The 14,466-nt window shown below is 39.4% G+C and overlaps 1 protein-coding gene across 2 annotated transcripts in view; it reads left to right on the forward strand.

The window, feature by feature from the left end:
* parp8 (poly (ADP-ribose) polymerase family, member 8) overlaps positions 1-14,145 on the forward strand; it is a 376,390-nt gene extending 362,245 nt beyond the window's left edge. For both annotated transcript variants that reach the window (XM_063042902.1, XM_063042903.1), the window contains 3 exons: positions 827-911; positions 7,602-11,991; positions 12,048-14,145. In XM_063042902.1, the coding sequence (XP_062898972.1) occupies positions 827-911; positions 7,602-7,704 (188 nt within the window). In that variant the 3' untranslated portion in view covers positions 7,705-11,991; positions 12,048-14,145. The remainder of the gene's footprint in view (positions 1-826; positions 912-7,601; positions 11,992-12,047) is intronic.
* The last annotated feature ends 321 nt before the right edge of the window (positions 14,146-14,466 follow it).

Below are 14,466 nucleotides of genomic sequence, written 5' to 3' on the forward strand. Positions count from 1 at the left end.
CCAGGTCATTAACATGAATAATTGAGGGCCAATAATTAATCCTTGGAGCACCCCACTATGTGAGATGACATCTTATCACTTTAAAAAGACAATTATTCTTAAAACAAACTCAAAATACTGGAAGGTCAACAGGTCATTCAGCATCTCTGGAGAAGAATAAACAGTTATCTTGACCAGTTTTCAATCTGTGCGAACACACCTTAAATGCTACACATCAGCTTGTGCACCACCTTTTTAAGTGGCAATTTGCCAAATGCCTTCTAAAAATAGCATCAAACCCTGCATGGACAAGCAATAATTAGGGTTTTACACACCAGCCTCTGCCATTATATCACTCTGCTAGCATAGTAGGTTTTACATGGAGTGAACGTGGGGAGAGTTAGAGGTGACTGGATACAGAAAGTGCGTATTTCTTGACAGCATATTGGATTGGATGTAAGTGTTGGTGGATCAGACAATTGCTCTAGCAAGGATGGTATATGGAAACATCTGTAGGTTAAAACAAAAAATGTATAGTAAAAATAAAATTTAAGAAAGCAAAAGTTATCAGCAGTCTAAAGTTAGGAAAGTTTTCAGTAGCCACCCATCCACTAAGCTAAGAGGGCAAGTAAGAGTGAATTGCAGACAGCAGTATATGTCATTGATTTGAATGGACAGTAAACTTCAGAAATGCACATGAAAAACAACCAACAGCAAAGAACCGAAGGAATAGTGGTATTGACAAAACTTCTTTCATGAAAGGAGGGAAGATAAATGAACATAATTGAAAGGAAAATGAGAAAAGTAAATAAAAGAGTAGGAAAAATATGAATGTTTCTTTTTGCAGTGATCACTTCACCAGATTTGCACAAACATGGAGAAATTTGGGTAGTTCCACAAACAGATCACGTCTGCACAAGATTCTTCTTTGTGTAAGTACTGTTAGTTTTCTGATCTTTGCTGATACAATAAGAATTTTCAAAAATCAGAATAACTGAATTGAATTCTAACTGACACTGCTGAATTGCAGAAGACAAATTCTCCCTGGTATACTAGGTGAGGTCTAAACTGTGATTTATAAAGTTATTCTACCCTTAAGAATGTTTTTTTCATTCCATTTCGAAGTCATCCAATTAATTAATTAATATAAAATAAAGCATGGATATAGGAAAGGATTTTCAATTTAAATAATCTGTGACTGCTTTGAGGAAACAATATGAACATATGGATTAGGTGCACAGGACGCCTACTCTAAGGCAGAGTGGGAAGGCTCAACAGGGCTTCGGCGAGAACCAATAGGGTCCAGGTAAGTAGGCAAGTCATTCCTTATTTCTTATTCAACTCCAGACAGAATAGGGGGTATGTCTACAGAGCCAGTGTTCTGATCTGGGTGTCAGATGTGGGATTTCCAGGAGGGTCCCAGCCTCCCTGATGGCACACCTGTGCCAGGTGCATCGAGATGCAGCTCCTTAGAGACCATGCTAGGGAACTGGAGCTGCAGCTCAGTGACCTTCGGCTTGTTTGGGAAAGTGAAGCAGTGATATAAACGGGACCTACAGGGAGGTAGTCACCCCAAGGCCACAGGAGACAGATAAATGGGTGACCATGAGGAGAGGGAAGGGAGAATGAGATAGTGGAGAGCACCCCTGTGGCTGTCCCCCTCAGCAATAAGTTCTCCATTTTGAGTACCATTGGAGTGGATGACCTACTTGGGGGGAAGCAACAGTGGCAATAGATAGATAGATATACTTTACTGATTCCGAGGGAATTTGGGTTTCGTTACAGCTGCACTAACCAAGAATAGAGCATAAATATAGCAATACAAAAACCCCAAACAATCAAACAACAATATGCAAACTGTGCCAGATGGAAATAAGTTCAGGACCAGCCTATTGGCTCTGGCACTGGCACTGAACCTGGCCCTGTGGCTCAGTAGGGTTGGGAGCTGAGAAGGATGGCAGCAGTGATAGGGGACTCTATAGTCAGGGGAACAGATAGACGATTCTGTGGATGCAAAAAGGAAACACGGATGGTAGTTTGCCTCCCAGGTGCCAGGGTCCGAGATGTTTCTGGAGGCATCCACAATATCCTGAAAAGGGAGGGTGAGCAGCCAGAAGTTGTGGTACGTATTGGTACCAATGACATATGAAGAGAAAGGGAGGAGGTCCTGAACAAGAATATAGCGAGTTGGGAAGGAAGCTGAGAAGCAGGACCTCAAGGGTAGTAATCTCAGGGTTTCACTCTGTGCCCTATGACAGTGAGGATAGGAAATAGAATCAGGTGGGAGATAAATGCATGGCTGAAGAATTGGAGCAGGAGACAGGGATTCAGATTTCTGGATAATTGTAACCTTTTCTGGGCCAGGTGGGACCTGTACAAAAATGACAGGCTGCACTTGAATCCAGGGGGGACCAATATTCTTGCGGGCAGATTTACTAGGGCTGTTGGGAGTGGTTTAATCTAATATTGATGGGGGATGTGAACCAGGATGACAGAGCTGAGGATGAGCCAGCACGTATACAAGTAGATGATGGGTGTAAGATGAATGTAAGGAAGGACAAGCCAATGATTGGGTACAAATGCAGACAGAGTGAAGAGTTAAATTGTACCACAGAGGCAAAAATTCAGAAGGGTGAAGAATACAGGACTGAAAGTGCTATATTTAAATGAGCGTAGCATTCGGAGTAAGGTGGACAAAATCATGGCGCAGTTAGAGATTGGTCAATATAAAATTATAGGCATCACTGAGTCGTGGCTGAAAGAAGGCCATAGTTGGGGAGCTTAACATCAAAGGATATAGTTTATATCGAAAGGACAAGCAGGAAGGCATAGGCGGTGGTGTGGCTGTATTGGTAAGAGATGGATTTACATCTTTAGAAAGAGCTGGCATAGGGTCAGAGAATGTTGAATCTTTGTGGATAGAGTTTAGAAATTGCAAGGGTAGGGAACCATTATGGGAATCATATATAGGCCTCCAAATAGCAGCCAAGATGTGGGGTTGAGATTGCAAAGGGAGCTGAAAAAGGTATCTAATAAAGGTAATGACACAATTGTAATGGGGGACTTCAACATGCAAGGGGTTTGGGAAAATCGGGTTGGTGTCAGATCACAAGGAAGAAAATGCATTGAATGCTTATGAGATGGCTTTTTAGAGCAGCTTGTGCTTGAGCCTATTTGGGGAAAGGCCAACTTTGATTGGGTGTTGTGTAATAACGCAGATCTTAGTAGGGAGCTTAACATAAAGGAACCTTTAGGAGGCAGTGATCATAATATGATTGAATTCATACTGAAATTTGAGATGGAGAAGCACAAGTCACATGTATCAGTGTAGCAATAGAATAAAGGGAATACAGAGGCATGAGAGCAAAGCTTTCCCAGGTGAATTGTAGGAAGATACTGGCGGGATGACAGAAGAGCAGAGATGGCTGAAATTTCTGGGAATAGTTCTCAAGGCACAGGATAGACATGTCCCATAGAGGAAGAAGTTCTCAAATGGCAAGGGTAGGTAACTGTGGCTGACAAAGGAGGTTAACAACTGCATAAAAGCCAAAGAAAGGGCATATAATGTAGCAACTGTGTGTGGGAAGTTGGATGATGGGGAAGCTTTTAAAATCCAACAAAAGGCAACTAAAAACGCTATAAGGGAAAAGATTAAATATGAGGGCAGACTAGTCAATTATTGTCCGTCCATCGTTGACATCGATGAAGACCTCAACACCCTGGTGATGGTGCCGAGACTAGCGCGTGATTTGGATTTAAGTGAGGGAGAGTTGCGCAGCGTCAGCCTCACTCTCTCTTCCCAATTCCCATCTGGATCCAGTGGCAAGACAAAAGTCGAGACGGCTGGAGATGGGACTAGGTGCAGTGGATAACCAGGACAACTTCTGTGTCTTGTCGTGCTCTACACGTTCCACAACGCTTGCAGAGACAGCCTTCTTGACCATTGGACCTTCCATTGGTCTCGTCCGCTCAATCCGCCGGAGTCTGTCTGCACATGCTGGGATAGACAACTCCCTATCTCACTGAGGGTTTGAGACCCGTCGGCTACCCTCACCTGGTTTAGCCGGCTTGTTGAAGCCTTTGCCCGGGGTGTGGCCGCTGTCACATGCAAACAGCTACAAGGAGCCACAGGTGAGAGCTGAGTGCCAGGTGGGGACCAAAGGTGGACAAGCTGCCTTGAAAAGGATGCGACCTGCTCCCACACCAGAGGTGCTACCCCTCCCTAACACCCCATACACCCCAGACTAGTCAATAATATAAAACAGGATACCAAAAGTTTTTTTCAGTTATATAAAGAGTAAAAGGGAGGTGAGAGTTGATATTGGAGCACTGGAAAATGATGCTGGTGAGGTAGTAATGGGGACAAAGAAATGGCAGATGAACTCAATGGGTACCTTGCATCAGTCACCACTATGGAAGACACTAGCAGTGTGCCAGAGGTCTGTGAGTGTCAGGGAGCAGGAATGAGTACCATTGCTGTTACAAAGGAACAAGTGCTAGGTAAACTCAAAAGTCTCAAAGTGGATAAGTTAGCCAGACGGATGGACTACATCCCAGATCCCTGAGAGAGGTTGCTGAAGAGATAATGGACACACTGGTCATGATCTTTCAAGAATCACCTGATTATAGCATAATCTAAGATTACAAATGTCACTCCATTCTTTAAGGACGGAAGAAGGCAAAAATAGGAAATTATAGGCCAGTTAGACTAACCTCAGTGGTTGGGAAACTGTTGGAGTCTACTATTAAGGATGAGGTTTCGAGATACTTGGAGACTAATGATAAAATAAGTCAAATTCAGCATGGTTTTTGTAAAGGGAAATCTTACCTGACAAATCTGTTAGAGTTCTTCAAGGAGGTAATGAGCAGGGTGGACAAAGGAGAGATGGTGAATGTCATTTACTTGGATTTTCTGAAAGCGTTTGATAAGGTGCCACATATGAAGCTGCTTAACAAGATAACATCCTTTGGCTTTACAGGAAAGATACTGGCATGGATAGCGGAACTGGTGACAGGCAGGAGGCAACGAGTGGGAATAAAAGGGGCTTTTTCTGGTTGGCTGCTGGTGACATAGTGTTCTTCAGGGGGTCAGTATTGGAACTGTTGCTTTTCCCATTGTTTGTCAATGATTTAGATAATGGAATCAATGGCTTTGTGGCAAAGTTTGTAGATGATACGAAAATAGGTGGAGGGGTAGGTAGTGCTGAGGAAGCAATGCGATTGCAGCAGGACTTAAACAAATTGGAAGAATGGGCAAAAAGTGGCAGATGGAATACAGTGTTGGGAAATGTATGACAATGCATTCTGGTTGAAGTACAATAGTGCAGACTATTATTTAAATGGGGAGAAGGTTCAAACATTAGAGGTGCAGTGGGACTTAGGGGCCCTCGTGTAAGACTCCCAGGAGGTGAATTTACTGGTTGAGGTTGTGGTAAAGAAGGTAAATGTAATGTTAGCATTTATTTCAAGGAGAATAGAATATAAAAGCAAGGAGACAATGCTGAGCCTTTACTAGTCAGGCCACACTTGAACTATTGTCAACAGTTTTGGGCCCCATATCTCAAAGATGTATTGTCACAGGAGAGAGTCCAGTGGAGGTTCACGAGGATGATTCCAGGAATAAAGGGGTTATCATATGAGGGGCGTTTGGCAGCTTCAGGCCTGTACTCACTGGAATTTAGAAGAATGCGGGGGGGGGGTGGATCCCATTGATACCTACCAAATGTTGAAAGGACTAGATAGTGTAGATGTGGAGAGGATGTTTCCTATCCAGAACTAGAGGGCATAGCCTCAAAATTGAGCATTGATCCTTAGAAGAGAGGTCAGGAGGAATTGTTTTAGCCAGAGAGCAGTAAATCTGTGGAATGCTTTGCCACAGACTGCAGTGGAGGCCAAGTCGGTGCATCTATTTAAGGCAGAAGTTGATCGTTTCCTGATCAGTCAGGGCATCAAAGGATATGGCGAGAAGGCTGGTGTTTGGGATTGAGTGGGATCTGGGATCAGCCATGATGGAATGGTGGAGTAGACTCGATGGGCTGAATGGCCTAATTCTGCTGCTATTTCTTATGGCCTAATACCTTTGGCCTGCAAACATGTACCACCATTTAATAGTTAACCTATCATACCTAAACACTGCAATCTGTCTACATAGTTTATTTTCAATCTTTCCTTGTCCCACATATAAAAAAAAACTTACATCCTCTGTTTCCATCACCCAGAGAATCATGACCTGAGAAAAATAATGCTTTCTCTGTCGTAAATCAATGAATACATATGCTTGATTATTTTGACTAAAACAAAACAAGAGATAAAATTATGCGTCTTATTGATGATGCATACAAAATAGAAAAAATGCTCAGAACAAACGGAAACTTTGTTATGAACAGTATATGAAAAGGGATTTTGAATAGAATGCTTTTGAATTGTCCTTGGGTCCTTAATTATATTTGCCATTATTTTGATCATGCTTGAGTGTATTTTTGTTCAACAACTAATTTTGTTTCTTCTGAAATAAGAACCTATTTCCCATAAGGCAGTAAGTAAGGAATTATTTCAGATGTATTGAAGTGGAGTCAAATAGAAACAGATGATGATGCATCGAAGGAAAACACAGAAACTGGTAGAAAGTCTCCGTAGATAAGGCAAGCTTGAAGGTCTTACATCAGAAATACAAAAGTGAGAAAACAAATTAAGTTTGTTTCAGAGGTACAAAAAAAAATACCTCTGATAGGATAAGGCCAAGTGATCACAATGTCTTCTTAGTAATTGAATAAGGCAGTTAAAGAAAGAGAGAAAACAAAGGAAAATAAAGCTGTGAAATAAAATGTCTATAAAAGCATATGATTAAAGAAAAATACATGCAAGAAAAGTGAAATGCAATGCACTGTATTATTAGCATTTCACAACTGCTTTTTGCAATATTCATCATTATTGTTTTTTTCTTGTGTCACTCCAGAAATATGACCAGGCATTTCAAGTCTTGATTCACCTTTGAAAACTTAACATCATTTCTGCATGGGCATCCATGGAAGAATGTTTTAATTTCTAATCTAACATTGTATAGGAACTTAGTTTAGATTGCCATGTGAAGTCCCATCATTGGGCACTCCCAATATTTAGTAGGATAAGATAGACTCTTAGCCTCACAATCTACCTGTGATCTTGCACTTTACAGTTTACCTGCCAGGCATCTTTTTGGTAGTTCTTACACTTTATTCCATTATTATTGTTTTACATTATTCTAGCTCAATGCATTGGTAATGGTTTGATCTGTATAAACAATATGCAAGACAAGCTGTATATTGGTACATGTGACAGTAATAAACTAATATCACTATATTGTGGACTTTGAAGTGCAATGTAAGACTAGACAATCTGCCAAGTAAATTTAGTTATATTTATCCTAGACCAACCTCTACTGGCCCAAAGCCATTTTCTACTACACCACCCTGTCTGTCTTAGCAACTTCTCCAATTTCCAGTCTCCATCTGTTTACCCAACCCCATCCTAGTCTCATGAATGTGGCCCAGGGAAGTGGAAGTTTATAATAGCATTTATTCATAGAAATATAGATGCTAAGAACGCATACTCCACAAGGAACATTGATTTGTTGTTCATTTCAGATATGAAGATGGCCAAGTGGGAGATATCAGTACAAACACACAGGATGCCAGCATTCATAAAGAAATTCTTCGGGTCATTGGAAACCAGACAGCAACAGGTTAAAAGAATCACACATCATCACTGACTGGATCAGAATGCCACGTCTGGCTTTTAAGCTGCAGTGCAGTTTTGAACTAAAATATTAATAACCTAATTTCAAATGCACAAGCTAAGATTTAAATAACGCACTTTAATTTCAAGATTTCTCATTTGAACCCAATATTTTAGTAAAGCTAAGTCCGAAGTTTTGCCAGACATCGAGTTGGCATTGTTGTGATGGGTTTTCCTGGAAAAGTTGTACAGTATTGTGTATTGACCCTGATTTTATTCGGCTTTGGGAAATTGAGCATGAGATTGGTGCGTTATGACTGGATTATGTTCTGGTGCTGATTAGTTAAGTTGTGAATCTTGGCGAAGTGTCGAATTTGTAATGAGTGATACTTATGGGATTGCACCCCACTGTATCTCTAAGTTGCCATGTAGGAATGCTGAGGAGGAAAACTCTGCCTCAGGCATCAGCTGAATCAAGGAGCTGTTTTGTTCCATGTTTATCAGTTGCTCCTCTTTACTCATAAATACCACATAGTTTTAGGAATGTTGATATAGTCCTCTCCCATTAGGAGTGAGAACTGTGTTATTTTTTAAAAAGTCAGTCTATCCTATACCAGCCAAATCATTGTTTTATTTACATTTTGAAAAATATTATAATTGTGAAGACAAAAAGAAATTTAACAAAATACTGCCTGGGGTGCTTTGATTGCAGGCCTTAGTGAAGAAACCCTCCCTTCTGAAGCGCCATGATGATGCCAACTTTTTATATAACAAAGCCTTTTTTAAAAACTCTTGGTGGTGATGGATATTGGTGCTGGCAGCCACTACAGATTCCTTTTAGACCAGAATAAAAATTAAAACAATACCAGAGTCTTGAGAAATGGTATCCAAAATGTACATTTTTTAAAAAAATAGAAGTGTAGTGCAGGATTTCAGCATATTGAGACAATAAAGGATAGTAATTTTGATATCTGAACTGGTCCAAAAAAAATAGAACACTGCTTTTTTCTATAAAAGTGGCACATTTATGTTTAAAATAAGGATTGGTCTTCAATTAAAATAAGGTTGTCACTCCACTGCTGAGTTTTGAATCTGGTTGAAGTTTTTTTTTTCCCTTTACAGACAGTATCTACTTTCTGGATAAAAATGATCTACCAACATTGCTCTGAAACCTTTTAATTCTGTTGATATTGAACTCCCTACTAATACGATTTTTATGTGAAGAGTTACTAGATTTTGGCATATTATTTCAAAAGAAGAAAAAAAGATTCTTAGTAACTGTTTTGAACCAATATTATATAATCCTTGCAGTGAGTACCCTGGGTACCTTGCATGTGGGAGTGACCAAATGGCATTAGGTCAATGATGTCATCATTATATGACTGAATACTTGTCTACTGTTTGGAAGATTTAATTATGCACTTAAAGTTAGTAACATTTGGTATTTGATTTACAGCAAAATCCCCTCTACAATGTGCCATTTTACAACGATAAAATGATTTTGTTCTCAGATTTTATTTCAAAAGTACCGTAGAAAGCTGAATTGAGGAGGAATCCACTTTGGAGAAGGTTAAACAGCCTGTGTTGTTATATATGTTACAATTTTGCAGATTGGGGAGCAGTAGTTCAAAGAGAACATTGCAATATCTGTACTTTTCATAAAGGTCTTGGAAATTACAGACTTAATCTAGATACAAGCACAAAACACTTTACAATGGTATTGCTTATTCCACTCTTCTGTATCAGATACAATTAAAAATCAGCATTCAATTTGATACTCTTTAATTACAAAGAGTTTAGAAATGCAACTTTTCAGACAGATCAACCAGTTTCATTCTTTTCGCTCTCTCACGATATATTAATGGTACTGATTTCAGCTTAAAATAATAAAGATTAAAATATCAGGTATGAATGAAGTTTACAAATCAAACTTTCTTTGGACTTGTTTAAAATATAGAAATCACTTCTTTTAAATATCCATTACATTATCATTGTACACTATCATAACATGTCTTAAGTATCAGTTAAAGGAATAATTTCTGTGACATATTTCGGAGTTGAAAGATGCAGATTGTAAGCATGTTTGTAACAAGGTATGCAATGTGAACTAACTCTTCAAAATAGGTATCAAGTTTTTCAACATATATTCTCTATTTATACTTATTTGACAAATTTGTGAAGATTTGATGAAAGCTCTCGTTTTGGACATTTGCTGTGTCACCACACCAGATTTCACTATTATGAGGTATAGTTTGTACTGTCCTTTTAAAATATATTTCTGCTCTGCATTTTAGCATCTTTCACTTCTTTGACTAAATCACAACTTTTGTTCAATTTCCCTCTACTTATTTCTAATATAATACCAACCCTGCATTAAGCCCGGTCTATATATCCACACTGCAGCATATAGGTTCCCAGTCACAATTTGCAATCCCAGTAATCAATGTTGCATATTTAGATTTGTTCATGAAAATAAACCAAGGTTTCACAGGTCTATACTTAAAACAGTTAAAATAACAAGTTTCACTGATATTTTCTATTATTTAGAGTAAATTCAATTCTAGATCAAAAATCAATTAACAGATCAAGATTATCACACACAGAACTCACCAGATCAGGTATCTATGGAAAGGAATAAGCAGACAGTATTTCAAACCAAGACCCTTCATCAAGACTGAAAAGAAAGGGGGGAGAAGTCAGGATGAGAAGGTGGGGGCAGGTGAAATTGTACAAGCTAGAAGGTGATAGGTTAAACCATGTAAAGGGGAAGGTAGGTGGATTGGTTCCACCTGGGTAGCCCCAACCTAACAGCATGAACATCAATTTCTCTAACCTCCAGTAATTTTGCCTCCTACCCCTTCTTTCTTCTTCCGTTCCCAATTCTGGCTCCCTTCTCACCTTTTCTTCTTATTTACCTATCAGTTCCCTCTGGTGCCCCTCCTCCTTGTCTTTCTCCGATTGTCCACTCTCCTCACCTATCAGATCCCTTCTTCTATAGCCTTTTACCTTTTCCACCTATCACATCCAAGTATCTCACTTGCCTCTCATATGGCTTAACCTGTCACCTTTTGCTTGTTCTCCATCTCTTGCCCCACTTTCTTATTCTGGCTCCTTTCCCACTTTTTTACCAGTCCCGTTGAAGGCTCTCAACTCAAAACTTTGACTGTTTATTCCTCTCCATAAATGCTGCCTGACCTACTGAGTTCCTCCATTTTCTGTGTGCTACTCTGGATTTCCAGCATCTGCGGAATCTCTTGTGTTAATAGTTCAAGATGAATGGAAGTGAAAATTAGGGAGGATGAACAGTGTAACGGGAGCTAAATTGTTAGGTAGTGGTTTTATTACCCAACCAACCCCCCCCCCCCCCCCACCTTCCTACCATCTCCAAACTGTATTTTTACATTGTAATATATTCTTCGCATTTTAATCAGTGTTCATCCTCCCAAAGTACGATAAAATGATGGTTCTAAATGGAGTAGCATGAACAGAATATATGTATTCTCATTCATGGAGCATCACAGTGAAGTGAAGAGTGTTCTTGACTAGCATATTTATTTTGTACCTTCCCCAGAAATAAAAAATCCCTTGGAAGTATGATTATTAACCACTTAAGTAAATGGTGAAAATGGCCCTTGTCACAGATGTAAATATCAATTGTTATCAGGCCATGTTTGGTACTTGAGCCATTTAAAATAAAAAAGGGGCATGTGGGATATGTTTTCTTGCTCTAATACTTCTAATGGCATTGCCCACTATAACACCAGAGTCCATATTAACATACTAGACATGTATTTGTGAAAGGACTTTCAATCATGAACATAACATTTGTGAATGGGTAAAGGTGGTCTTTGGCAAGCAAAGCACAAACCCCAAAGCATTGACAGTACGATTGCGTAAGTTATTAAAGTGATGTCTTTTGAGATAATTTTTTGGAATGCATTATGCATATTAGGTTAGCTGTGTGAATAATTTTAGCAACAAGCACGGCGTTTGAGCATACTCTGAAGGAATGCTATATTATTGGAAGTGTCACCAATCAGATGAAATTTAAAATTTGCCTGTCCTTTAAATGAAAATAGAAGCAAAATAGTTGCTACAATGAGAAAAATCATGATTTCCCCCAGTACTGTAAAATAACAGACCTCCCTACAAAATACTGCCAAAGCTCATTGGGTCTGATACTGCTGGGTGCAGTATGCAGTTTCATTCAGAACTCTATAGATATTTAGACTGAAGTCAATCCCAGGTTTGTGTGCCCATGCTGTGAAATACAGAAATCTGAGACCCACTGACAGAGTTGTGGAAACAAATCAGCTTGCCACCTCTATGGGTCCTACATGGTTGGACCCATAGAGGTGGCAAGCTGATTTGATAGAGGTGAAGCTGAATTAGAAATCCTGCTGGTTTCAGTACAGTTTACAGTGAGGTTAAATGGAAGAAATTAACATTTTCTAAAAAAAATTATAATATCTTTTGATTATTTTAAGAGCTTTTGAGTTTGTTAATTATGTTAATTTCCAATGTTTGTTAATTAAATTCTTGCGATTTATAAATGTTAGTATGTCCAAGGCATCCATGAATTATGAATATGTCTTAATTATCTTACAGCAGGAAAACTGATTTCATATTTGCCAACAATCAGGAGTATTTTTAGGCATTGCCTGGGACTATGCCAGAAACAGGCCAGGCACCCCTGAGATTATGTGCAGAGGGCCATCAAGACTGGTTTCTTCTTTGGGACAGATAAGTGCAAGTATGCAATGGTCATGGGTAGCAGTTCTGGACAGCAATCCCAGACCAGCACAATTCTGCCCATTAACTCATGGATTTCTTTCGCCATGAGTTCATGTCACTGTCCTTAGTTTGGTTGTCACCCTGCCTATGATGCAGTCTCTGCATTTGAAAAGTAATTATAAGCTGGTGAAGCATTTTGAGATGTAATAAGATCATATGAATACAAGAACAATTCCTACAAAAGTGCCTCATTATAGAGTAATTGAAGCATAGAACACAGAAGCAAGACCTTTGGCCCATAGACGACCATGACAACTATGAAGCACCCACATAAACATCTCCCGTTTTCCCTCTTGCATCGCTCTGAACTTCTCGCCCACAACCACCCATGCCCATGCCACCACACTTGATTCATTTTGTTACCCATCTGCACTAGAGCCAATTAAGAGGAACAAGAGGAAACCAGCGCACACAGTGGAAACATGGGAGAACATGCTAACTCCACGTAGATAGCATCCATGTTCGAGATCAAAGCTGGATCTGAGCTACTGTGCCAACAATGTTTAAGTCTCTCAATAAACTTCATTTCATAATTTTAAAGAATGTGACTTTGTCTCAAGCTAATATGTAGAAGACCTTTATTGTAAAATTATGTTTGCCTTGCTGGGCAGCAGGAAAGTACCTGACAAGGATCAAGGGTTTTGATGACCAGGAGAGAATCCAGCAAAATGGATGAATGGAAGCTTCTGCCCAGGTTTGTCCTTATCATTGAAATTGGCAAATTATGCCCTCCAGTACATCCTTTCCTAGACACATGCAAGCAACAATTTTCCAAACATTTCTGTCTGAGAAACTGTCTCTGATCAAGAATTCAGTTTAACTATTCTGTCATTTGTCATGCATAATATTCCTACAACTGAAAAACAATGCCTACTGGGATGGACTTTGTGGGCTATGTTCCTCATCAAGAGCACAATGCCAAAAGTAATACACAGTTTTCGCCTGTGCATTTGTTTCTAATGGATGTGTTCAGTAGCATATTATGGGAGGAAACACAGGTAGGAAGCCACATATTACGACTTCATTGTATATGCTTCCAGGCAGAATGGACTTCAAAGGTCTCCATTTGCTTGGAGCAATTCTGTTAAGAATAGAGTCATAGCTAGGCTTCATCATCTTGTTGGGAAGATCTTTTTTAATCAGGTTATTATTAATTTTTTTATCATATTTGGCTTTATAAAGGTGGTGAATTTTACTTTTGGAAAATAGTGATGGCCATAAAAGAAAAGTGATTCAGAGTAGTTTTAAGCAAAATTAATCTTTCAAAATAGTATAGATTTCCTGAACTTCATTCTTTATGATATTCTTAATTTTTGCATGTATATTGAAGCCAACATCCATTGCTATTCTGACAGGCTGCGCTCAAGTTTGATGAGTTTTTGTTCATTAATTTCCATGGGAACTTCCTTGAGTTCAGATTTGTGCCCGTTTCAATCTAGGTTATCCATGTCATAGAGTTTGTCATTTGGTAGAAGCAACTCCAAGGCTGTCCTGGGTTAGCTGAACAACAGACATTGGTTCCAAAGTTAGTGGAGCATCTTAGTTGCTAGTTATTCCAAACCTGGATAACTAGGATGTCTTTGGGGCAAAGAGGGAGAATCAATGTCTGGATGTCTTGGTTTATAGATTTCTACCTAAATTTGCAAATAGATCTTTTAGCCATTATCTTATTTCTCTGAACCTCTCTCCCTTTCTGACAACTTTCTCCCCTTTCTCAATCTCTCTGTATCATCCCTCGAGTCAAACCATCTACTCACATCTTTTATAAACCTACTGATTCCCATGGCTATCTTGGCTATACTTCTTCCCACCCTGTCTCCTGTAAAAATGCCATTCCCTTTTCTCAGTTTCTTCATCCCTACCACATCTGTTTCCAGGATGAGGCTTTCCTTTCCAAGACATCAGAGATGTCCTCCTTCTTCAAAGAATGGGGATTCCCTTCCTCCATCATTGATGCTGCCCTCAACCTCATCTCCTCCA

The sequence above is a fragment of the Mobula hypostoma genome, chromosome 3 (genome assembly GCF_963921235.1).
Source record: "Mobula hypostoma chromosome 3, sMobHyp1.1, whole genome shotgun sequence".
Lineage (NCBI taxonomy): Eukaryota > Metazoa > Chordata > Chondrichthyes > Myliobatiformes > Myliobatidae > Mobula > Mobula hypostoma.